Source organism: Heteronotia binoei, chromosome 3, assembly GCF_032191835.1.
Source record: "Heteronotia binoei isolate CCM8104 ecotype False Entrance Well chromosome 3, APGP_CSIRO_Hbin_v1, whole genome shotgun sequence".
Classification (NCBI taxonomy): Eukaryota; Metazoa; Chordata; class Lepidosauria; order Squamata; family Gekkonidae; genus Heteronotia; species Heteronotia binoei.
This window is the reverse complement of record NC_083225.1, coordinates 192,362,150-192,386,916: the sequence shown is the minus strand read 5'-3', so window position 1 is coordinate 192,386,916 and position 24,767 is coordinate 192,362,150. Positions and strand designations below refer to the sequence as shown.

Here is a 24,767-nt window from a genome sequence, read left to right as displayed (position 1 = left end):
CAGGAGCTGTGCTCCTGTGAGCTCCTGCTGAATCCGAGGCCTGGGGAAAGGGTTGCCAGGTCCAATTCAAGAAATATCTGGGGACTTGGGGGTGGAACTAGGAGACTTTGGAGGGTGGAGCCAGGAGACTTTGGGGTGGAACTAGGAGACTTTGGGGGTGGAGCCAGGGGACTTTGGGGTGGAGCCGGGAGACTTTGGGGGTGGAGCCGGGAGACTTTGGGGGTGGGACCGGGATACTTTGGGGGTGGAGCTAGGAAACTTTGGGGGTGGAGCCAGGAAACTTTGGGGGTGGAGCCAGGAGACTTTGGGGGTGGAGCTAGGAGAAAGGTTGTGACAAGCATAATTGAACTCCAAAGGGATGGGGTGGAACTAGGAGACTTTGGGGTGGAGCTAGGAGACTTTGGGGTGGAGCCAGGAGACTTTAGGGATGGAGCTAGGAGACTTTGGGGGTGGAGCCAGGAGACTTTGGGGTGGAACTAGGAAACTTTGGGGGTGGAGCCAGGAGATTTTGGGGGTGGAGCCAGGAGACTTTGGGGGTGGAGCTAGGAGCAAGGTTGTGACAAGCATTATTGAACTCCAAAGGGAGTTCCAGGCATTGCAATTAAAGGAACCGCACACCTTTTAAATGCCTTCCTTCCATTGCAAATAATGGACAGGAGCACCTTCTTTGGGGGCTCATAGAATTGGATCCCTCGGTCCAATCTTTTTGAAACTTGGAGGGTCTTTTGAGGAGAGGCATTGGATGCTATGCTGCAAATTTGGTGCCTCTCTCTCAACAAACAGCCCCCCCACCGCAATCGATACTCGCAGATCAATTCTCCATTATTCCCTAATTGCTAATCCAGCTCTGTTCAAGGGACAAGGTAGGTAGGTGGGGAGGAGGAGGAACCCTCAGAAAGGTTCAGGAGCTGTGTTCCTGTGAGCTCCTGCTGAATTCAAGACCTGGGTATAACACCTGCAGAAGCTCCCCTGCTACGTTCAGCTTGTGCAGTTGGTCTCCCTTCCGCCTTACCTCTCTGGGACTGCTAGATCAAGAGGGAGGGAGCTGAGTCCGTTGGCAGTGAGGTGGAGCACTTTCAAGTGGGGCAGAACGCCCAGGGCCCGGATGTCCTCAGGAGACAGGTTGTTGTAAGAAAGGTCCAAGATCTGCAACGGAGGTAAAACAAGGAGTTCTGAAACCTGGAGAGAACATCTATCTTAACTGCATGTGAAGAAGGGAGCTTGGGCACACAAAGACTCATTCCAGAATAGATATTGTGACTGTTAGTTATAAGAACATAAGAGAAGGCATGTTGGATCAGGCCAGTGGCCCATCCAGCCCAGCTCTCTGTGTCCCACAGTGGCCAAACCTCAGGGACCATCGGGAGGTCCATCAGTGGGGCCAGGACACTAGAAGCCCTCCCACTGTGCACCCCCCCAAGCACCAAGAACACAGAGCATCACTGCCCCAGACAGAGAGTTCCAACAATACACTGTGGCTAATAGCCACTGATGGAGCTCTGCTCCATAGGTTTATCCAAGCCACTAACATTAGAACATAAGAGAAGCCATGCTGGATCAGGCCAGTGGCCCATCCAGTCCAACACTCTGTTTCACACGGTGGCCAAAAAACCCAGGTGCCATTAGGAGGTCCACCAGTGGGGCCAGGATACTAGAAGCCCTCCCCACTGTTGCCCCCCAAGAATTAAGAAGACAGAGCAACACTGTGCCAGACATAAGAACATAAGAGAAGCCATATTGGATCAGGCCAGTGGCCCATCCAGTCCAACACTCTGTGTCACATAAGAACATAAGAGAAGCCATCTTGGATCAGGCCAGTGGCCCATCCAGTCCAACACTCTGGGTCACAGAAGAACATAAGAGAGGCCATGCTGGATCAGGCCAGTGGCCCATCCAGTCCAACACTCTGTGTCACATAAGAACATAAGAGAGGCCATGTTGGATCAGGCCAATGGCCCATCCAGTCCAACACTCTGTGTCACATAAGAACATAAGAGAAGCCCTGTTGGATCAGGCCAATGGCCCCTCCAGTCCAACACTCTGTGTCACATAAGAACATAAGAGAGGCCATGTTGGAGCAGGCCAATGGCCCATCCAGTCCCACACTCTGTGTCACACAGTGGCCAAAAACCCAAGGTGCCATTAGGAGGTCCACCAGTGGGGCCAGGATACTAGAAGCTCTTCCCCACCAAGAATTAAGAAGACAGAGCATCACTGTGCCAGACATAACAACATAAGAGAAGCCATCTTGGATCAAGCCAGTGGCCCATCCAGTCCAATGCTCTGCGTCACACAGTGGCCAAAACTCAGGTGTAATCAGGAGGTCCACCAGTGGGGCTAGAACTCCAGGTGCTAGATGATAGTGAAAGATCTCTGCCTGAGATCCTGGAGAGCTGCTGCCAGTCTGAATAGAGCAGTGTTCTCTCCAAGCTGAATTAGTGTGAGTTAGCTCACAGTTTTTTAGCCTCCGGCTCACACATTTTTGTCTCGGCTCAGGAAAAAAAGGGCCCCAGAGCAAACTAATTGATGCAGCAGCTGACAACTTTAATGCCAGTAGCTCACAAACTAGAATTTTTGCTCACAAGACTCCAAAGCTCTTACTTCCAAGTGTGGAAAGTCTTCAGCGTTAACTTTAAGATTCCTTAAGCCGTTCAGGGAGAGTTCCAGTTCCCGCAGGGCAGGAAATTTCCGAAATACCTCTACATGGATTTTGGAGGGGGGAAAAAGAAAGAAAATGTTAATTGGGTGGGTCAAGACAGTGGCAACCAAGCTTTGGTATGTGGGTACCACCTGTTCATCACCTCCACACACTTAAGCGGAGCCCAGCTGGATCAGACCAGGGATCCATCTAGTCCAGCCTCCTGTTTCACACAGTGGCCAGCCAGTTCCTCTGGAGAGCCAACAGAAGGGCAGAGAGGCTGAGGCCTTCCCCTGAGAAGAACATCAGAAGAGCCCTGCTGGATCAGACCATGGAGGGTCCATCCAATCCAGTCTCCTGTCTCACACAGAGGCCAACCAGTTCCTCTGGAGGGCCAACAACAGGGCAGAGATGCTGAGGTCTTTCCCTGAGAAGAACACCAGAAGAGCCCTGCTGGATCCGACCAGGGAGGGTCCCTCTAGTCCAGCCTCCGGTCTCACACAGCGGCCAACCAGTTCCTCTGGAGGGCCAACCACAGGGCAGAGAGGCTGAGGCCTTCCCCTGAGAAGAACATCAGAAGAGCCCTGCTGGGTCAGACCAGGGAGGGTCCATCTAGTCCAGCCTCCTGTCTCACACAGTGGCCAACCAGTTCCTCTGGAGGGCCAACAACAGGGCAGAGAGGCCGAGGCCTTCCCCTGAGAAGAACCTCAGAAGAGCCCTGCTGGATCAGACCAGGGAGGGTCCATCCAGTCCAGCCTCCTGTCTCACACAGTGGCCAACCAGCTCCTCTGGAGGGCCAAAAACAGGGCACAGAGGCCGAGGCCTTCCACTGAGAAGAACATCAGAAGAGCCCTGCTGGATCAGACCAGTGAGGGTCCCTCTAGTCCAGACTCTGTCTCACACAGCGGCCAGCCAGTTCCTCTGGAGGGCCAATGACAGGGCAGAGAGGCCGAGGCCTTCCCCTGAGAAGAACATCAGAAGAGCCCTGCTGGATCAGACCAGTGAGGGTCCCTCTAGTCCAGCCTCCTCTCTCACATAGTGGCCAACCAGTTCCTCTGGAGGGCCAACCACAGGGCAGAGAGGCTGAGGCCTTCCCCTGAGAAGAACCTCAGAAGAGCCCTGCTGGATCAGACCAGGGAGGGTCCATCCAGTCCAGCCTCCTGTCTCACACAGCAGCCAACCAGTTCCTCTGGAGGGCCAGCAACAGGGCAGAGAGGCCGAGGGCCAGCAACAAGGCATAGAGGCTAATCTCCTGATTAGCCCTGCTGGATCAGACCAGGGGTCCATCTAATCCAGCATCCTGTCTCACACAGCAGCCAAACAGTTATTTAAGAGGGCTGACACCCGGGATGTTTAGGGTAACATGTTCTAATATTTCAGCAAGAACTCTATGATAGAAGCAGGGCTTTTTTTGTAGCTGGAACTCCTTTGCATATTAGACCGCACACCCCGGATGTAGCTAATCCTCCTGGAGCTTTCAGTTGGACCTGTAAGAACAGCCCTGAGACTCTTCGGAGTGGAGGGCAGGATATAAATCCAATATCATCTTCATCTTCTTCTCTGGGAGGATTGGCTACATCTGGGGCATGTGATCTAACATGCAAAAGAGTTCCTTCTGCATAAAAAAAAAAAAACCCGGGTAGAAGCCAAATTTAGCAAATACTAGAGTGTTGCCACGATGTTCCAGATGTGATGATGTCATTTCCAGGTCACATGGACAGTGATATAGACATGTTTGTGTTATGTCGGCTGGGCCTTCCCGCCGCTCCCCTCCTTCCCCTGCTGGTTGAGAGGAAGGACCTGAAAACCCTACCCTCTCCTCCCCTGCCAAAAAAATACCTCCAGTATCTTCCAAAATCTTGTGGGACTCTAAGATGCTCCTAGACTCAAATCTAGCTCCTCTAGTGCAGACCGAACCAACCACCACCCCTGAAACTAACTTCAATGAGCTCCTTGCCCCAAAAGCCCGCGCAAATCGGCCACCGGTCCTGACGTATTCCTTACCTAAGGACAACAGATTTTCGGTGGCGTTCATGTAGGCAACAGAATCGAACTGTTCAAAGTCCTCTTCTTTGGCCTGTGTAAATAGAAGAAAGAACATAAGAGAAGCCATGTTGGATCAGGCTGTCGCGACTTACCAATTGCTGCCACCACTCTGGGTTAAGGGTTCCCCTTGAGAACGCCCAGAGTTCACTCCCCAGCCCATGCATAATCTTGTCATAAGAGAAGCCATGTTGGATCAGGCCAACGGCCCATCAAGTCCAACACTCTGTGTCACACAGTGGCAAAAAATGTTATATACACACATACACTGTGGCTAATAGTGTATCTCTATCATGTCACCCCCTCAGTCGACATTTCTCCAAGCTAAAGAGCCCCGAGCATTTTAACCTGTCATCAAGAGGTCCACCAGTGGGGCTCGGCGCCCTTCCACTGTGTCCCCCCCCCCACCACAGCACAAGAATACAGAGCATCACTTGCCCCAGACAGAGAGGGCCAACAATACACTGTGGCTAATAGCCACTGATGGACCTCTGCTCCATATTTTTATCGAATCCCCTCTTGAAGCTGGCTATGCTTGTAGCCGCCACCACCTCCTGTGGCAGTGAATTCCACATGTTAATCACCCTTTGCGTGAAGAAGGACTTCCTTTTATCCGTTTTAACCTGTCTGCTCAGCAATTTCATCGAATGCCCACGACTTCTTGTATTGTGAGAAAGGGAGAAAAGGACTTCTTTCTTTACTTTCTCCGTCTCGTGCATAATCTTGTAAACCTCTATCATGTCACCCCGCAGTCGACGTTTCTAATGCCATCCATTTAAATCCACAACAAAGAAGCCAGAATGACACCCAGATTTATGGCACTTCAGACCTCTGACATGTTTGCTCCCCACCCCATGCATAAACTTGTCAACTTCTATCATGTCACCCCCTCAGTTGACATTTCTCCAATTAAAGAGCCCTAAGCGTTTCAACCTTTCTTCATGGGGGAAGTGTTCCATCCCTTTAATCGTTCTAGTTGCCCTTTTCTGCACTTTATCCAGTGCTATAATATACTTTTTGAGGTGCGGTGACCAGAATTGCACACAGCATTCCAAATGAATACTCGAAGGTGCTAATGGGACTTGAATCTGGCTCAATGAAATGAACAACTGAAAATCAGGATCCTTAAAAATCCGTTCTTCCCCACAGATGAAGCACCAGTTCCTCAACCGAATGCAGCTGCATAGAGATGTGTGTTCCAGATCAGGACACGAGACCTAACGGCTGCTCAGCCAACTGAAGGGGACCTTTCCTCCAGCCGCTTTGGGCAGGGCTTTGCAACCGGGAGTCCACAAGGAGGACTACAGATTTATACCCCACCTTTCTCTATGAAACAGAGTCTCAGAGCCGCCTACAATCTCCTTTCCCTTCCTCCCCCACAACAGACACCCTGTGAGGTGGGTGGGGCTGAGAGGGCTCTCACAGCAGCTGCCCTTTCAAGGACAACCTCTGCCAGAGCTATGGCTGACCCAAGGCCATTCCAGCAGGTGCAAGTGGAGGAGTGGGGAATCAAACCCGGTTATCCCAGGCATGAGTCTCCCAGACATGAGTCCGCACACTTCACCACTACACCAAACTGGCTCTCAGTGTGAGTCCAGCCAATGATTGACCTAAGGAAGCGCCCAACTTACGGAGACAAAATTTTGATTGCTGATATCCGCTGAGCAGAGATGGGAAGGGCTTTTCACGTGGTGGAGCTTCATCTGGAAAATCAAGCAAGACAAGGCAACTTCTTTGAGGCAGCTCTACGCTGGGGAGGAATAACATGCGACGGATGTTCCCTCTAACCTATGGTGTCTTGTGAGCAGAAATTCTGCTTTGTGAGCTACTAGCATTAAATCTGCTATGGCATCAATTAGTTTGCTTCCTAAACTAAGAAAAAATATGTGAGCCAGGGGCTAGAAAACTGTGAGCTAACTCATACTAACTCAGCTTAGAGGGAACACTGCATGTGACCCCTAGGAGAAGAAGATATTGGATTTATATCCCGCCTTCCGCTCAATCTCACACTGACTCACAATCTGGGATAACCAGGTTTGATTCCCCCACTCCTAAACTTGCAGCTGCTGGAATGGCCTTGGGTCAGCCAGAGCTCTCTTATCTGGGAGAACCGGGTTTGATTCCCCCACTCCTCCACTTGCAGCCACTGGAATGGCCTTGGGTCAGCCAGAGCTCTCTTATCTGGGAGAACCGGGTTTGATTCCCCACTCCTCCACTTGCAGCTGCTGGAATGGCCTTGGGTCAGCCATGGCTCTCTTATCTGGGAGAACCGGGTTTGATTACCCCACTCCTCCACTTGCAGCTGCTGGAATGGCCTTGGGTCAGCCAGAGCTCTCTTATCTGGGAGAACCAGGTTTGATTCCCCCATTCCTCCACTTGCAGCTGCTGGAATGGCCTTGGGTCAGTCAGAGGTCTCTTATCTGGGAGAACCGGGTTTGATTCCCCATTCCTCCACTTGCAGCTGCTGGAATGGCCTCGGGTCAGCCAGAGCTCTCTTATCTGGGAGAACCGGGTTTGATTCCCCCATTCCTCCACTTGCAGCTGCTGGAATGGCCTTGGGTCAGACAAAGCTCTCTTATCTGGGAGAACCGGGTTTGATTCCCCACTCCTCCACTCGCAGCTGCTGGAATGGCCTTGGGTCAGCCAAAGCTCTCTTATCTGGGAGAACCGGGTTTGATTCCCCACTCCTCCACTTGCAGCTGCTGGAATGGCCTTGGGTCAACCAAAGCTCTCTTATCTGGGAGAACCGGGTTTGATTCCCCACTCCTCCACTTGCAGCTGCTGGAATGGCCTTGGGTCAGCCATAGCTCTCTTATCTGGGAGAACCGGGTTTGATTCCCCACTCCTCCACTTGCAGCTGCTGGAATGGCCTCGGGTCAGCCAGAGCTCTCTTATCTGGGAGAACCGGGTTTGATTCCCCACTCCTCCACTTGCAGCTGCTGGAATGGCCTCGGGTCAGCCAGAGCTCTCTTATCTGGGAGAACCGGGTTTGATTCCCCACTCCTCCACTTGCAGCTGCTGGAATGGCCTCGGGTCAGCCATAGCTCTCTTCTTTGGGAGAACCGGGTTTGATTCCCCACTCCTCCACTTGCAGCTGCTGGAATGGCCTTGGGTCAGCCAGAGCTCTCTTATCTGGGAGAACCGGGCTTGATTCCCCACTCCTCCACTTGCAGCTGCTGGAATGGCCTTGGGTCAGCCAGAGCTCTCCTATCTGGGAGAACCGGGTTTGATTCCCCACTCCTCCACTCGCAGCTGCTGGAATGGCCTTGGGTCAGCCAGAGCTCTCTTATCTGGGAGAACCGGGTTTGATTCCCCCACTCCTCCACTTGCAGCTGCTGGAGTGACCTTGGGTCAGCCAGAGCTCTCACAGAGTTGTCCTTGAAAGGGCAGCTTCTGGGACAGCTCTCTTAGCCCCACACGCCTCACAGGGTGTCTGTTGTGGGGGAGGAAGGGAAAGGAGGTTGGAAGCCGCTTTGAGGCCCTTGAGATTCAGAGTGAAGGGTGTGGTATAAATCCAATATCTTCTTCAGCTGGAGATGCTGGGGATTGAACCTGGAACCTCCTGCCCACCAAGCAGAGGCTCTACCACTGAGCCACAACCAATCCTGGGGGGTGGAGCCTGAGGAGGGCAGGGTTTTGGAAAAGGAGGAACTTTGAAAGTACAAGACCTGCCACCTGCTTGTTTTAGCGGGAGATGCCAGGAATTCAACCTGGGATTGCCAAGTCCAATTCAAGAAATATCCAGGGTCTTTGGGGGTGGAGCCAGGGGACTTTGGGGGTGGAGCCAGGAGACTTTGGGGGTGGAGCCAGGAGACTTTGGGGATGGAGCCAGGAGACTTTGGGGATGGAGCCAGGAGCAAGGGTGTGACAAGCATCATTGAACTCCAAAGAGAGTTCCGGCCATCACATTTAATGGGACCACACACCTTTTCAAATGCCTTCTTTCCATTGGAAAGAATGAAGGATAGGGGCACCTTAGAATCCTAGAGTTGGAAGGGACCTCTAAGGTCATCTAGTCCCACCTGCTGCATGATGCAGGGAATTCCCACTTGTCTGATGAAGTCTGCTTAAGCGTACATTGCCTTCCGCAGTCATCGACACTTTCCCTCCCAGTAAGCTGGGTACTCATTTTACTGACCTCGGAAGGATGGAAGGCTGAATCCACCTCGAGCCGGCGACCTGAACCCAGCTTCTGCCAGGATTGAACTCGGGTTGTGGGCAGAATAAAACTTAGTTGGTCTTAAAAGTGCCCTTGTCTACTGCTTTGTTCAAATGTTGCCGGGTATGAAAATCTGCTGTCTTCTTGTCTTTCTTGTCTTTGTACTTTGTTGTTCTTTTCAGCCGCACAGCCGAGTCTGACTCTTTGTGACCCCATGGACAAAGTCACGCCAGGCCCTCCTGTCTTCCACCATCCTCCGAAGTCTGCTCAAATTCGTGTTGGTTACATCAGTAACGCTGTCCAGCCATCTCATCTTTTGCTGTCCCCTTCTTCTTTTGCCTTCTGTCTTTTCCAGCATCAGAGTCTTCTCCAGGGAGTGCTCCCTTCTCATTGGGTGGCCAAAGTATTTGAGCTTCAGCTTCAGCATCTGACCTTCCAGGGAGCAGTCAGGGTTGATTTCCCTTAGGACTGACTGATTGGATCTCCTTGCAGTCCAAGGGACTCTCAAGAGTCTTCTCCAGGGAGTGCTCCCTTCTCATTTGGTGGCCAAAGTATTTGAGCTTCAGCTTCAGCATCTGACCTTCCAGGGAGCAGTCAGGGTTGATTTCCCTTAGGACTGACTGATTGGATCTCCTTGCAGTCCAAGGGACTCTCAAGAGTCTTCTCCAGGGAGTGCTCCCTTCTCATTTGGTGGCCAAAGTATTTGAGCTTCAGCTTCAGCATCTGACCTTCCAGGGAGCAGTCAGGGTTGATTTCCCTTAGGACTGACTGACTGGATCTTCTTGCAGTCCAAGGGACTCTCAAGAGTCTTCTCCAGGGAGTGCTCCCTTCTCATTTGGTGGCCAAAGCATTTGAGCTTCAGCTTCAGCATCTGACCTTCCAGGGAACAGTCAGGGTTGATTTCCCTTAGGACTGACTGACTGGATCTTCTTGCAGTCCAAGGGACTCTCAAGAGTCTTCTCCAGGGAGTGCTCCCTTCTCATTTGGTGGCCAAAGCATTTGAGCTTCAGCTTCAGCATCTGACCTTCCAGGGAACAGTCAGGGTTGATTTCCCTTAGGACTGACTGACTGGATCTTCTTGCAGTCCAAGGGACTCTCAAGATTCTTCTCCAGCACCACACCTGTTGAATCACTCTGCAAAGAGGAACAGCCGGGCTGTCTGCGTCTCTCAACAGAAAGACAAGAAGACAGCAGATTTTTATACCTGGCAGCGTTTGAAGTTTGAGTTTCTCCTAAGGACTGCTGACTTGCTTTGAAGGACACTTAAGAACTACAGTGATAAAGCGGTTGAGTAAAAGAGTGTTCTGCAACATTTGGGGCGCGGTGTTTTTCTTGCTTTGCTTACCTGGGGATTGGAAACCCTCATTTAACCAGGAACGTTCGGCATGCAAAGATGATGCTTCACCAATGAACTGTAGCCCCTCCTCCCCCTCCGCACAACAATTCTATCATATTTAGCATTGCACAGATCAGGCTCACTTTTGGAAGGTGCAGAGGGGCCTCTCAAAGTCAACATGGACGCGTGGCGACTTTACGAACATAGTAAAGAAGGGCGCTCACCAGAAGTGTCCCGGTGAGGGTTTTCTCGTATAGACGCCTGCGGGGGCCGTACAGCATCCCCGCTCCCCTCCATTTGATCTGGCAGGATTTGGGGCCAAACCACCACTCAAACTTCGTCTCCTCGGCCGCGTGACGGGCCACTTCCCAGTGGCCGGCCCCTGGAAAAGCACAGGCGACATGAGAGTCCGTATCGGCAAAGCTGCTTCAAATTTGACACCTCTTAAAACAGCAGAAAGAAGAACCTAAGAAGAGCCCTGCTGGATTAGAGGAGTGGTCCGTCTAGTCCAGCCTCCTGTCTCACGCAATGGCCAAGCAGTTCCTCTGGAGGGCCAACAACAGGGCAGAGAGGCTGAGGCCTTCCCCTGAGAAGAACATCAGAAGAGCCCTGCTGGATCAGACCAGGGAGGGTCCATCTAGTCCAGCCTCCTGTCTCACACAGTGGCCAGCCAGTTCCTCTGGAGGCCCAGCAACAGGGCAGAGAGGCTGAGGCCTTCCCCTGAGAAGAGCATCAGAAGAGCCCTGCTGGATCAGACCAGGGAGGGTCCATCTAGTCCAGCCTCCTGTCTCACACAGAGGCCAGCCAGTTCCTCTGGAGGGCCAACAACAGGGCAGAGAGGCTGAGGCCTTCCCCTGAGAAGAGCATCAGAAGAGCCCTGCTGGATCAGACCAGGGAGGGTCCATCTAGTCCAGCCTCCTGTCTCACACAGTGGCCAGCCAGTTCCTCTGGAGGCCCAGCAACAGGGCAGAGAGGCTGAGGCCTTCCCCTGAGAAGAACCTCAGAAGAGCCCTGCTGGGTCAGACCAGGGAGGGTTCATCTAGTCCAGCCTCCTGTCTCACACAGTGGCCAATCAGTTCATCTGGAGGGCCAACAATAGGGCAGAGAGGCCGAGGCCTTCCCCTGAGAAGAACATCAGAAGAGCCCTGCTGCAGCAGGCCAGGGAGGGTCCATCCAGTCCAGCCTCCTGTCTCACACAGGGGCCAGCCAGTTCCTCTGGAGGGCCAACAACAGGGCAGAGAGGCTGAGGCCTTCCCCTGAGAAGAACCTCAGAAGAGCCCTGCTGGGTCAGACCAGGGAGGGTCCATCTAGTCCAGCCTCCTGTCTCACACAGTGGCCAACCAGTTCCTCTGAAGGGCCAACAACAGGGCAGAGAGGCTGAGGCCTTCCTAAGAACATCAGAAGAGCCCTGCTGGGTCAGACTAGTGAGGGTCCATCTGGTCCAGTCTGCTGTCTCACACAGTGGCCAGCCAGTTCCTCTGGAGGGCCAACAACAGGGCAGAGAGGCCGAGGCCTTCCCCTGAGAAGAACATCAGAAGAGCCCTGCTGGATCAGACCAGTGAGGGTCCATCTAGTCCAGCCTCCTGTCTCACACAGTGGCCAGCCAGTTCCTCTGGAGGGCCAACAACAGGGTAGAGAGGCCGAGGCCTTCCCCTGAGAAGAACCTCAGAAGAGCCCTGCTGGGTCAGACCAGGGAGGGTCCATCTAGTCCAGCCTCCTGCCTCACACAGGGGCCAGCCAGTTCCTCTGGAGGGCCAACAATAGGGCCGAGAGGCTGAGGCCTTCCCCTGAGAGGAACCTCAGAAGAGCTCTGCTGGGTCAGACCAGGGAGGGTCCATCTAGTCCAGCCTCCTGCCTCACACAGGGGCCAGCCAGTTCCTCTGGAGGGCCAGCAACAGGGCAGAGAGGCCGAGGCCTTCCCCTGAGAAGAACATCAGAAGAGCCCTGCTGGATCAGACCAGTGAGGGTCCATCTAGTCCAGCTTTCTGTCTCACACAGTGGCCAGCCAGTTCCTCTGGAGGGCCAACAACAGGGCAGAGAGGCCGAGGCCTTCCCCTGAGAAGAACCTCAGAAGAGCTCTGCTGGGTCAGACCAGGGAGGGTCCATCTAGTCCAGCCTCCTGCCTCACACAGGGGCCAGCCAGTTCCTCTGGAGGGCCAACAACAGGGCAGAGAGGCTGAGGCCTTCCCCTGAGAAGAACCTCAGAAGAGCCCTGCTGGGTCAGACCAGGGAGGGTCCATCTAGTCCAGCCTCCTGTCTCACACAGTGGCCAGCCAGTTCCTCTGGAGGGCCAACAACAGGGCAGAGAGGCTGAGGCCTTCCCCTGAGAAGAACATCACAAGAGCCCTGCTGGATCAGACCAGGGAGGGTCCATCTAGTCCAGCCTACTTTCTCACACAGTGGCCAGACAGTTCCTCTGTAGGGCCAACAACAGGGCAGAGAGGCTGAGGCCTTCCCCTGAGAAGAACATCAGAAGAGCCCTGCTGGGTCAGACCAGGGAGGGTCCATCTAGTCCAGCCTCCTGTCTCACACAGTGGCCAACCAGTTCCTCTGAAGGGCCAACAACAGGGCAGAGAGGCTGAGGCCTTCCTAAGAACATCAGAAGAGCCCTGCTGGGTCAGACTAGTGAGGGTCCATCTGGTCCAGTCTGCTGTCTCACACAGTGGCCAGCCAGTTCCTCTGGAGGGCCAACAACAGGGCAGAGAGGCCGAGGCCTTCCCCTGAGAAGAACATCAGAAGAGCCCTGCTGGATCAGACCAGTGAGGGTCCATCTAGTCCAGCCTCCTGTCTCACACAGTGGCCAGCCAGTTCCTCTGGAGGGCCAACAACAGGGTAGAGAGGCCGAGGCCTTCCCCTGAGAAGAACCTCAGAAGAGCCCTGCTGGGTCAGACCAGGGAGGGTCCATCTAGTCCAGCCTCCTGCCTCACACAGGGGCCAGCCAGTTCCTCTGGAGGGCCAACAATAGGGCCGAGAGGCTGAGGCCTTCCCCTGAGAGGAACCTCAGAAGAGCTCTGCTGGGTCAGACCAGGGAGGGTCCATCTAGTCCAGCCTCCTGCCTCACACAGGGGCCAGCCAGTTCCTCTGGAGGGCCAGCAACAGGGCAGAGAGGCCGAGGCCTTCCCCTGAGAAGAACATCAGAAGAGCCCTGCTGGATCAGACCAGTGAGGGTCCATCTAGTCCAGCTTTCTGTCTCACACAGTGGCCAGCCAGTTCCTCTGGAGGGCCAACAACAGGGCAGAGAGGCCGAGGCCTTCCCCTGAGAAGAACCTCAGAAGAGCTCTGCTGGGTCAGACCAGGGAGGGTCCATCTAGTCCAGCCTCCTGCCTCACACAGGGGCCAGCCAGTTCCTCTGGAGGGCCAACAACAGGGCAGAGAGGCTGAGGCCTTCCCCTGAGAAGAACCTCAGAAGAGCCCTGCTGGGTCAGACCAGGGAGGGTCCATCTAGTCCAGCCTCCTGTCTCACACAGTGGCCAGCCAGTTCCTCTGGAGGGCCAACAACAGGGCAGAGAGGCTGAGGCCTTCCCCTGAGAAGAACATCACAAGAGCCCTGCTGGATCAGACCAGGGAGGGTCCATCTAGTCCAGCCTACTTTCTCACACAGTGGCCAGACAGTTCCTCTGTAGGGCCAACAACAGGGCAGAGAGGCTGAGGCCTTCCCCTGAGAAGAACATCAGAAGAGCCCTGCTGGATCAGACCAGGGAGGGTCCATCTAGTCCAGCCTACTTTCTCACACAGTGGCCAGACAGTTCCTCTGTAGGGCCAACAACAGGGCAGAGAGGCTGAGGCCTTCCCCTGAGAAGAACATCAGAAGAGCCCTGCTGGATCAGACCGGTGAGGGTCCATCTAGTCCAGCCTCCTGCCTCACACAGTGGCCAGCCAGTTCCTCTGGAGGGTCAACAACAGGGCAGAGAGGCTGAGGCCTTCCTCTGAGAAGAACATCAGAAGAGCCCTGCAGGATCAGACCAATGAGGGTCCATCTAGTGCAGCCTCCTGTCTCACACAGTGGCCAACCAGTTCCTCTGGAGGGTCAACAACAGGGCAGAGAGGCTGAGGCCTTCCCCTCAGAAAAACATCAGAGGAGCCCTGCTAAGTCAGACCAGTGAGGGTCCATCTAGTCCAGCCTCCTGTCTCACACAGGGGTCAACCAGCTCCTCTGGAGGGCCAACAACTTTGGGGGACTTAGCCCAGACTGGATTGGGGACTTCTGATAGGGTGCACTGACACCCTTTTGTCTTCTGCAGTCCCAAGTGCCACATGGATGGCTTGGCTGGAGAACCAGCCCTGGGCAGAAGAAAAGAGAATCAGGGCTTTTTTTGAACAGGAATGCACAGGAACACAGTTCCACCTGGCTTGTCGTTGGAAATGTGGCCTAATATGCAAATGAGTTTTTGGAGCTTTTATGCAAATGAGTTTTTGGAGCAGAGATCCATCAGTGGCTATTAGCCACAGCATAACATTGGAACTCTCTGTCTGTGGCAGTGATACTCTGTATTCTTGGTGCTTGGGGGTGCAACAGTGGGAGGGCTTCTAATGTCCTGGACCCACTGATGGACCTCCTGATGGCACCTGGGATTTTTTGGCCACTGTGTGACACAGAGTGTTGGACTGGATGGGCCATTGGCCTGATCCAACAGGGCTTCTCTTATGTTCTTATGTGACACAGAGTGTTGGACTGGAGGGGCCACTGGCCTGATCCAACAGGGTTTCGCTTATGTTCTTATGTGACACAGAGTGTTGGACTGGATGGGCCATTGGCCTGATCCAACAGGGCTTCTCTTATGTTCTTATGTGACACAGAGTGTTGGACTGGATGGGCCATTGCCCTGATCCAACATGGCTTCTCTTATGTTCTTATGTGACACAGAGTGTTGGACTGGATGGGCCATTGGCCTGATCCAACAGGGCTTCTCTGATGTTCTTATGTGACAGAGAGTGTTGGACTGGAGGGGCCATTGGCCTGATCCAACATGGCTTCTCTTATGTTCTTATATGACACAGAGTGTTGGACTGGAGGGGCCACTGGCCTGATCCAACAGGGCTTCTCTTAGGTTCTTATGTGACACAGAGTGTTGGACTGGATGGTCCATTGGCCTGATCCAACATGGCTTCTCTTATGTTCTTATGTGACACAGAGTGTTGGACTGGATGGGCCATTGGCCTGATCAAACATGGCTTCTCTTATGTTCTTATGTGACACAGAGTGTTGGACTGGAGGGGCCATTGGCCTGATCCAGCAGGGCTTCTCTTATGTTCTTATGTGACACAGAGTGTTGGACTGGATGGGCCATTGGCCTGATCGAACATGGCTTCTCTTATGTTCTTATATGACACAGAGTGTTGGACTGGAGGGGCCATTGGCCTGATCCAGCAGGGCTTCTCTTATGTTCTTATGTGACACAGAGTGTTGGACTGGATGGGCCATTGGCCTGATCCAACAGGGCTTCTCTTATGTTCTTATGTGACACAGAGTGTTGGACTGGATGGGCCATTGGCCTGATCCAACATGGCTTCTCTTATGTTCTTATGTGACAAAGAGTGTTGGACTGGATGGGCCATTGGCCTGATCAAACATGGCTTCTCTTATGTTCTTATGTGACACAGAGTGTTGGACTGGAGGGGCCATTGGCCTGATCCAGCAGGGCTTCTCTTATGTTCTTATGTGACACAGAGTGTTGGACTGGATGGGCCATTGGCCTGATCAAACATGGCTTCTCTTATGTTCTTATATGACACAGAGTGTTGGACTGGAGGGGCCATTGGCCTGATCCAGCAGGGCTTCTCTTATGTTCTTATGTGACACAGAGTGTTGGACTGGATGGGCCATTGGCCTGATCCAACAGGGCTTCTCTTATGTTCTTATGTGACACAGAGTGTTGGACTGGATGGGCCATTGGCCTGATCCAACATGGCTTCTCTTATGTTCTTATGTGACACAGAGTGTTGGACTGGATGGGCCATTGGCCTGATCAAACATGGCTTCTCTTATGTTCTTATGAGTTCCCGCTGGACTTTTCCACAAAAAAGCCCTTTGTGAAACAATGGTGACATCAGGATGTGTGGCCTAATATGCAAATGAGTTCCTGTTGGGCTTTTTCTACAAAATGGAGTCCTGAAGAGAATACATCACCTTCCTTATAATGCGGTTGTAAAAGACTTCTTGCTGGGAAGCAGTTGGTGGGGTGACAGCTCCCGTCGTCCAATTTATATGTTCGCGTTGCAGCCATGGTTTTGTTCTGGCCCTTCAGGGAAAAAAGGGGAGAATCAAATCCATGTTATCCAACTGTCAGTATTCTCCCTGGAAGCTTTATTGGGTCAACAAATCAACTAACCACTTTGAGTGACTAATTGGAATAAGGGCAGTTTCCGCTGGTGCGGCTGGGTATGCTAGGAGGATACTTTGTTCTCGGTCTGTTTTATTAGAGAACCTTTTAAAAGAAAATCAAAAACAGAAATTGCAAAGTTTTAGAATTGAATTGCAAATTGGAAAATTCTATCATTTCGTTCAAGGTTTAAAGGAATTTTATAATCTAATTAGAAAACTATGACTGCAAATGATCTAACACTTCCCCTGGTACTCGATAACATTATCTATACTGAGGAATGGCAAGGGGCACTTTTAAATGTAACGGATGAATGAACTAAAAGGGCTGCCAAACCTCAGGTGCGGAGGAGAAAAAGGCCGCGCCGCCGTGAAAGAATCGTTCGCGCTATTCTCTTAAAGGACTTTCACATCTATCAATAGCTTGAAACGAAACTGATAATATTCCAAAAATGCAGAACGTCAAAAAACACAGAATGCAAAAAGGGAAGGTTGGACATCACAAGAGCTCCAATTACAGTTGAAACTATTGACAACCTAAACATCTTCCTTCCTCTTCCTTAGGTAGATGTCATAGAATCATAGAGTTGGAAGGGACCTCCAGGGTCATCTAGTCCAACCCCTGCACAATGCAGGAAACTCACAAATGCCTCCCCCTAAATTCACAGGAACTTCATTGCTGTCAGATGGCCATCTAGACTCTGTTTAAAAACCTCCAAGGAAGGAGAGCCCACCACCTCCCGAGGAAGCCTGTTCCACTGAGGAACCGCTCGAACAGTCAGGATGTTCTTCCTAATGTTGAGCCAGAAACTGTTTTGATTTAATTTCAACCCATTGGTTCTTATCCTACCTTCCGGGGCCAAAGAAAATTCCATACCATCCTCTATAGGACAGCCCATCAAGGACTTGATGGTGATCCTATCACCTTTCAGCCGCCTCCTCTCCATGCCCAGCTCCTTCAACCTAAATATGCCCAGCTCCTTCAACCTTTCCTCATAGGACTTGGTCTCCAGACCCCTCACCATCTTCGTCGCCCTCCTCTGGACCTGTTCCAGCTTGTCTAGATCCTCCTTAAATTGTGGTGCCCAAAACTGAACACAAGACTCCAGGTGAGGTCTTACCAGAGCAGAGTAAAGAGATACCATCACATCACGTGATCTGGACACTAGACTTCTGTTGATACAGCCCAAAATTGCATTTGCCTTTTTAGCCACCGCATCAGACTGTTGACTCATGTTCAGCGTATGATCCACTAAGACCCCTAGGTCCTTTTTGCACATACTACTGCTAAGACAAGTCTCCCCCATCCTATAACCATGCATTGGATTTTTCCTACCTAAATGCAGAACTTTACATTTATCGCTGTTAAAATTCATTTTATTGATTTTAGCCCAGTTTTCCAGCCAGTCAAGGTCATCCTGTATCCTGTTTCTGTCGTCATCTGTGTTTGCAACCCCTCCCAATTTAGTATCATCTGCAAATTTAATAAGCATTCCCTCTATTCCTTCATCCAAATCACTGATAAAGATGTTGAACAAATCAGGTCCCAGGACAGATCCTTGAGGCACTCCACTTGTCACTCCTCTCCAAGAGGATGAGGAACCATTCACAAGCACTCTTTGGGTGCAATCTGTCAACCAGTTACAGATCCACCTAACGGTAACAGGATCCAAACCACATTTTACCAACGCCAACAAGGATAGTATGGGGAACTTTATTAAAAGCCTTACTGAAATCAAAATAAACCATGTCTACAGCATTCCACTGATCCAGCAAGGTAGTCACTTTCTCAAAAAAAGAGATCAGGTTAGTCTGACATGACTTGTTCTTGAGATACCCGTGCTGGCTCTTAGTAATCACATCCATTCTTTCTAAATGTTCCAAGACCGACTGTTTGATGATTTGTTCTAAAACTTTTCCAGGTATAGACGTCAAGCTGATGGGTCGGTAGTTACCCAGATCGTCTTTTTTCCCCTTCTTGAAGATGGGAACAACATTCGCCCACCTCCAATCTTCCGGCACCTCTCCTGTTCTCCAAGAATTCTCAAAAATAATAGCCAGAGGCTCAGAAAATACATCCGCAAGCTCTTTTAGAACCCTTGGATGCAATTCATCTGGCCCTGAGGACTTAGTTTCATTTAAAGAAACTAGGTGTTTATGTACTACCCCTATGCTGATCCTAGGTTGGAACTTCACACCCTCCTTATAAGTTCTGCTTTTGCCATGTTGAGCACCGTTTCCCTCAGAAGAGAAGACTGAGGAAAAGTAGGAATTGAGCAGTTCCACCCTCTCTTCATTTCCTGTTACAATTTCACTTTCTTGCCCTCGCAATGGGCCTACCGTATCCTTGCTCTTTTTTCTTACTCTGAACATAAGAAAAGAACCCTTTTTTGTTGTTTTTAGCATCTTTGGCCAGCCTGAGCTCATACTGAGCTTTGGCTTTCCTAACTTTTCCTCTACAAGCAATGGTGATTAGTTTATATTCATCCCTGGTTATAAGGCCCTCCTTCCAATTCCTAAAGGAGTCTTTTTTATATCTCAAGTCTTTAGAGAGCTGTTTATGGAGCCACTTCGGCTTCTTTAGGCTTTTTCCATTTTTTCTTCTCACAGGAATCGTCTGTGATTGCGCTTTCAGTATTTCGCATTTAAGAAGCTCCCACCCCACCTGAACCCCCTTCCTCCTAAGTATCTCTGACCATGGGGTTTTACCCAGCATAGTTCTAAGTTTATCAAAGTTTGCCCTTCTGAATTTCAGCCTATAAGTCTGACTACGTATAGCTTTTCCCTTCCCTACGACGGTAAATTCCAAAATCACACTACTGCCCAGGGCGCCCACTATTTCTACTTCTTCAATCAATTCTTCCTTGTTGGTGAGAACCAAATCCAAGATAGCAGATCCCCTTGTTTCCTTCTTCACTTTCTGGAAAAGGAAGTTGTCAGCAAGACAAGTCAGGAATCTATTTGACTTTTCATTTTTAGCAGAGTTGGACTTCCAACACATGTCCGGGTAACTGAAATCTCCCATGATCACTGTATCCCTTCTCTTGGAGAACTTTGCAATCTGCTGTAGAAACCCCTCTCCAGCAGGCACCACTCCACAGTTACCTCCCACAGCAACCGTAGGTATTGCTCCCGAGCAGTTTTAGAAAAGCAAATCAAGTCCCACTCCGTAGCTCCTATAACGCAGCAAAAAATTTCCAAAAGAACACCAGTTCACAAACTTTTCTTCATGCAGCTGATAGTTAAACGGGCATTTCCGGAATTTTTCCAACTGCGTTTTCGTCAAAAGCTTCCTCTAAGCTCTGTAATCAAGACAAGGCTTTTTTTCAGATCCAAACTTCAACTCTTACACTTTCAATAGATTCCACAGACTATTTTGGGACGAGAAGCCCTTTTCTCCTCAAGAACTGTTTCAGATCTGGCCACTGTTATGGGGCTCCAGCTCGGGGTGAGGAAATGCTTGGAGATTGGGGGGTGGGGTTTGGGGAGGGGCGTTAGAATTGTGTTCCAGCTTCAAGAGGGGATTGGATAAAAATATGGAGCAGAGAGAAGTCCATCAGAGGCTCTTAGCCATAGTGTGTGTGTGTATATATATATATTGGCCACTGTGTAACACAGAGAGTTGGACAGGGTGAGCCTTTGGCCTGATCCAACATGGCTTCTCTTATGTTCTTATGTGACACAGAGTGTTGGACTGGATGAGCCATTGGCCTGATCCAACATGGCTTCTCTTATGTTCTTAAGTGACACAGAGTGTTGGACTGGATGAGCCATTGGCCTGATCCAACATGGCTTCTCTTATGTTCTTAAGTGACACAGAGTGTTGGACTGGAAGGGCCATTGGCCTGATCCAACATGGCTTCTCTTATGTTCTTATGTGACACAGAGTGTTGGACTGGATGGGCCACTGGCCTGATCCAGCATGGCTTCTCTTATGTTCTTATGTGACACAGAGTGTTGGACTGGATGGGCCACTGGCCTGATCCAACATGGCTTCTCTTATGTTCTTCTGTGACACAGAGTGTTGGACTGGAGGGGCCACTGGCCTGATCCAACAGGGCTTCTCTTATGTTCTTATGTGATACAGAGTGTTGGACTGAATGGGCCACTGGCCTGATCCAACATGGCCTCGCTTATGTTCTTATACCAATTTTATTATAACAGTAAATTGTACATAGGAATTGTCTTTAGAAACATGCGATATGTACACTGTGCATAAGAACTGCCTTTAAAAACACGCAGTATTTTGTACCACCTGGAAGCTGGCATCCCTAAATTTGATGTGAGAACTATGTTAGTGGTCAATGTATGGTCTTATTCATTTATGAATCCAGATTGCTGCTCCATATAATAACTCAGGTTACCTTGGGCGTTAAAAGTTGTAATTGCAGACTGAGGAACTGATCTTGGTCACTTGGAGAGAGCCAGTTTGGTGTAGTGGTTAAGCGTGAGGACGCTTATCTGAGAAAACCGGGTTTGATTCCCCACTCCTCCACTTGCACCTGCTGGAATGGCCTTGGGTCAGCCGTAGCTCTGGCAGAGGTTGTCCTTGAAAGGGCAGCTTCTGGGAGAGCTCTCTCAGCCCCACCCACCTCACAGGGTATCTGTTGTGGGGGAGGCAGGTAAAGGAGATGGTAGGCTGCAATGAGACCCTGAGATTTGGAGTGGAGGCTGCAGTATATATCCAATATATATGCGGGACAGTGGCTCAGTGGTAGAGCATCTGCTCGGTAAGCAGAAGGTCCCAGGTTCAGTCCCCGGCATCTCCAACTAAAAAGGGTCCAGGCAAGTAGGCGTGAAAAACCTCAGTTGGATACCCTGGAGAGCCATGAATGGGGCTGTGGCTCAGTGGTAGAGCATCTGCTTGGTAAGCAGAAGGTCCCTGGTTCAATCCCTGGCATCTCCAACTAAAAAGGGTCCAGGCAAATAGGCATGAAAAACCTCAGCTGGAGACCCTGGAGAGCCATGAATGGGACTGTGGCTCAGTGGCAGAGAATCTGCTTGGTAAGCAGAAGGTCCCAGGTTCAATCCCTGGCATCTCCAACCAAAAAGGGTCCAGGCAAATAGTGTGAAAAACCTCAGCTTGAGATCCTGGAGAGGCGCTGCAAGTCTGAGGAGACAAGACTGACTTGGATTGAGACAGGGTCTGATTCAGTATAAGGCAGCTTCATATGTTCCATATCATCTTCTTTTCCTGGAGATCACTTCGCAATTCTGGGAGATCTCCAGGCCCCACCTGGAGGATGGCAACCCTAGCCACTGCCCCTTGACGTGACCCCCCCCCACACACACACGACCTCTGTGCTTAGCACAGCAGGCAGGACTTCTGTGACACAACACAGGGCCACTTTCCCAGCATGCTCAGCCACTGCAGCATGGGACAAGACCAGCGATGCGGGTGACGCAGGGCGACGTGAGGGTGGAAATCGAGCTGCGGCCGCACTGCGACCTTCCGCCGCAGAAGCCGACATGTAAAACCGCCCCCTCGCACGACACCAAGCCTGCCTGCACCTCACCCAGGAAGAAAGTAAGGAGAGGCAATGGCCAGGGTGGTGCAGGGGGTTGCCAACCGCCAGGTGCCACCTGGAGACCTCCTGGTATTACAACTGATCCCCAGATATCTGTGATCATAGAGTTGGAAGGCACCTCCAGAGTCATCCACTCCAGGCAAACCCAAAACAGATTTTGGAAGCTAAGCAGGGTTGTCTGTGGTTAGTACTTGGATTGGGAGACAGTCCTTGAAATACCCAGTCCGGAGGCAGAGGCAGGCTTATTCAGCCACCTCCCTGAATATCCTCCAGGCCCCCAGTAGGGGTCCATCACTAGAAGAAGAAGATATTGGATTTATATCCCGCCCTCCACTCCGAAGAGTCTCAGAGCAGCTCGCAATCTCCTTTCCCTTCCTCCCCCACAACAGACACCCTATGAAGAGAGTGGGGCTGGAGAGGGCTCTCCCAGCAGCTGCCCTTTCAAGGACAGAGTCTCAGAGCGGCCTACAATCTCCTTTCCCTTCCTCCCCCACAACAGACACCCCGTGAGGCGGGTGGGGCTGAGAGAGCTCTTACAGCAGCTGCCCTTTCAAGGACAACCTCTTTCAGAGCTCTGGCTGACCCAGGGCCATGCTAGCAGGTGCAAGTGGAGGAGTGGGGAATCAAACCTGATTCTCCCAGATAAGAGTTTGCACACCTAACCACTACACCAAACTGGCTCTCCTAGAGGTCGATATGACTCCCAGGTGCAGACTCACACACACACACAGAAAATACAAAAATACCCAAAAAAGAGAGAAGACTTTCCACCTGAAGTCTGAAGTCACACAGTCCATTTCGCCGCCTTAGCCCCTGCCACCTCATTGTCATGCCTGTGCTAAGCAAGCAGCCGGCCTTGCCAGTGAAATATGCCAGTCCAGGGTTACTTTTTCTGTCCAAGGCGATCAGGCGTGGCTTCACTCATTTTATATTTACAACAACCCTATAAGGTAGGTTAGGCTGCAACATAAGGTTGCCAATCTCTCGTTGATCCCCTGGTTTGGAGGCCCTCTCCCCACTTCAGGGTTATCAGAAAGCAGGGGTGGGGGAGGAAATATCCCCTGGGCACTCCACTATACTCTATGGAGACAGGTCCCCATAGGGCATAATGAAGAATCAATTCGTGGGTAGCAGGGGCTCTGGGGGCTGGTTTTTGAGGCAGAGGCACCCAATTTTCATTGTACCATCTGGAGCCTCTCCTCAAAGAAAACACCTCAGGTTTCAAAAAGATTGGACCAAGGGGTCAATTTGATGAGCCTCCAAAGAAGGTGCCCCCCATTCTTTCCAGTGGAGGGAAGGCATTTAAAAAGAGCACTGTTCTTTTACATATGTGATGACCAGAGCTCCCTTTGGAGTTCAGTCCTGCTTGTCACAGCCTTGCTCCTGGATCCACCCCCAAAGTATCCTGGCTCCACCCCCAAAGACTTCTGGTTCCACCCCCAAAGTATCCTGGCTCCACCCCAAAGTCTCCAGGCTCCACCCTCAAGGACTTCTGGTTCCATCCCCAAAGACTTCTGGCTCCACCTCCAAAGTCTCTGGGCTCCACCCCCAAAGACTTCCAGTTTCACCCCCAAAGTCTCTGGGCTCCACCCCCAAAGACTTCTGGTTCCACCCCCAAAGTATCCTGGCTCCACCCCAAAGCCTCCAGGCTCCACCCCCAAAGACTTCTGGCTCCACCTCCAAAGTCTCTGGGCTCCACCCCCAAAGACTTCTGGTTTCATTCCCAAAGCCTCTGGGCTCCACCCCCAAAGAATTCTGGTTCCACCCCAAAGCCTCCAGGCTCCACCCCCAAAGACTTCTGGTCCCACCCCCAAAGCCTCTGGGCTCCACCCCCAAAGAGTTCTGGCTCCACCTCCAAAGTCTCTGGGCTCCACCCCCAAAGACTTCTGGTTCCACCCCCAAAGTCTCCAGGCTCCACCCCCAAAGATGTCTGGTTCCACCCCCAAAGCCTCTGGGCTCCACCCCCAAAGAGTTCTGGCTCCACCTCCAAAGTCTCTGGGCTCCACCCCCAAAGACTTCTGGTTCCACCCCCAAAGTCTCCAGGCTCCACCCCCAAAGATGTCTGGTTCCACCCCCAAAGCCTCTGGGCTCCACCCCCAAAGAGTTCTGGCTCCATCTCCAAAGTCTCTGGGCTCCACCCCCAAAGACTTCTGGTTCCACCCCCAAAGTCTCCAGGCTCCACCCCCAAAGATGTCTGGTTCCACCCCCAAAGCCTCTGGGCTCCACCCCCAAAGAGTTCTGGCTCCATCTCCAAAGTCTCTGGGCTCCACCCCCAAAGACTTCTGGTTCCACCGCCAAAGCCTCCAGGCTCCACCCCCAAAGTCTCCTAGCTCCACCCCCAAAGCCCCCAGATATTTCTTGAGTCGGGCCTGGCAACTCTATGCAACTGAGTGAGTTGGTTGCAATGAGTTAGGAGGATTTGAACTCACGTCTTCCGCAGCTAGAAGCAGTGGGCTGCCTTGAATGGAAGTCCCAGCTCTCAGAGGCTGAGGATCGTGCCATAGAGTTCTAGGTCCTCCAATAGCTAGAGGGGCTGCCCTTGCCCCCCACTTGGGAGACACCTCCTCCCCCAACTGGAAATTGTTGTTCGACTCTCCCCCCCTTTTCTCCTACCTTAGAAGCGCGCTGCCATTGCCTCCGCCTCCCCCTCGGTCGCCATGACAACGAGGAAGCGCTTCTCCGGCGGCCGCGCGGAAACTACATTTCCCAGAATGCCGCGGAGAGGGGACGTCATAATCCGCCAT

At 51.8% G+C, this 24,767-nt stretch overlaps 1 protein-coding gene across 1 annotated transcript in view; it reads right to left on the bottom strand.

The window, feature by feature from the left end:
* Positions 1–24,767, bottom strand: part of XRRA1 (X-ray radiation resistance associated 1) — a 68,316-nt gene extending 43,549 nt beyond the window's left edge. The window contains exons 1-8 of the mRNA XM_060235355.1: positions 24,659–24,767; positions 19,601–19,671; positions 16,304–16,415; positions 10,401–10,558; positions 6,313–6,426; positions 4,643–4,715; positions 2,602–2,699; positions 1,013–1,146 (exon numbers count right to left, since the gene is read on the bottom strand). Of these exons, the coding sequence (XP_060091338.1) occupies positions 1,013–1,146; positions 2,602–2,699; positions 4,643–4,715; positions 6,313–6,426; positions 10,401–10,558; positions 16,304–16,415; positions 19,601–19,671; positions 24,659–24,767 (869 nt within the window). The remainder of the gene's footprint in view (positions 1–1,012; positions 1,147–2,601; positions 2,700–4,642; positions 4,716–6,312; positions 6,427–10,400; positions 10,559–16,303; positions 16,416–19,600; positions 19,672–24,658) is intronic.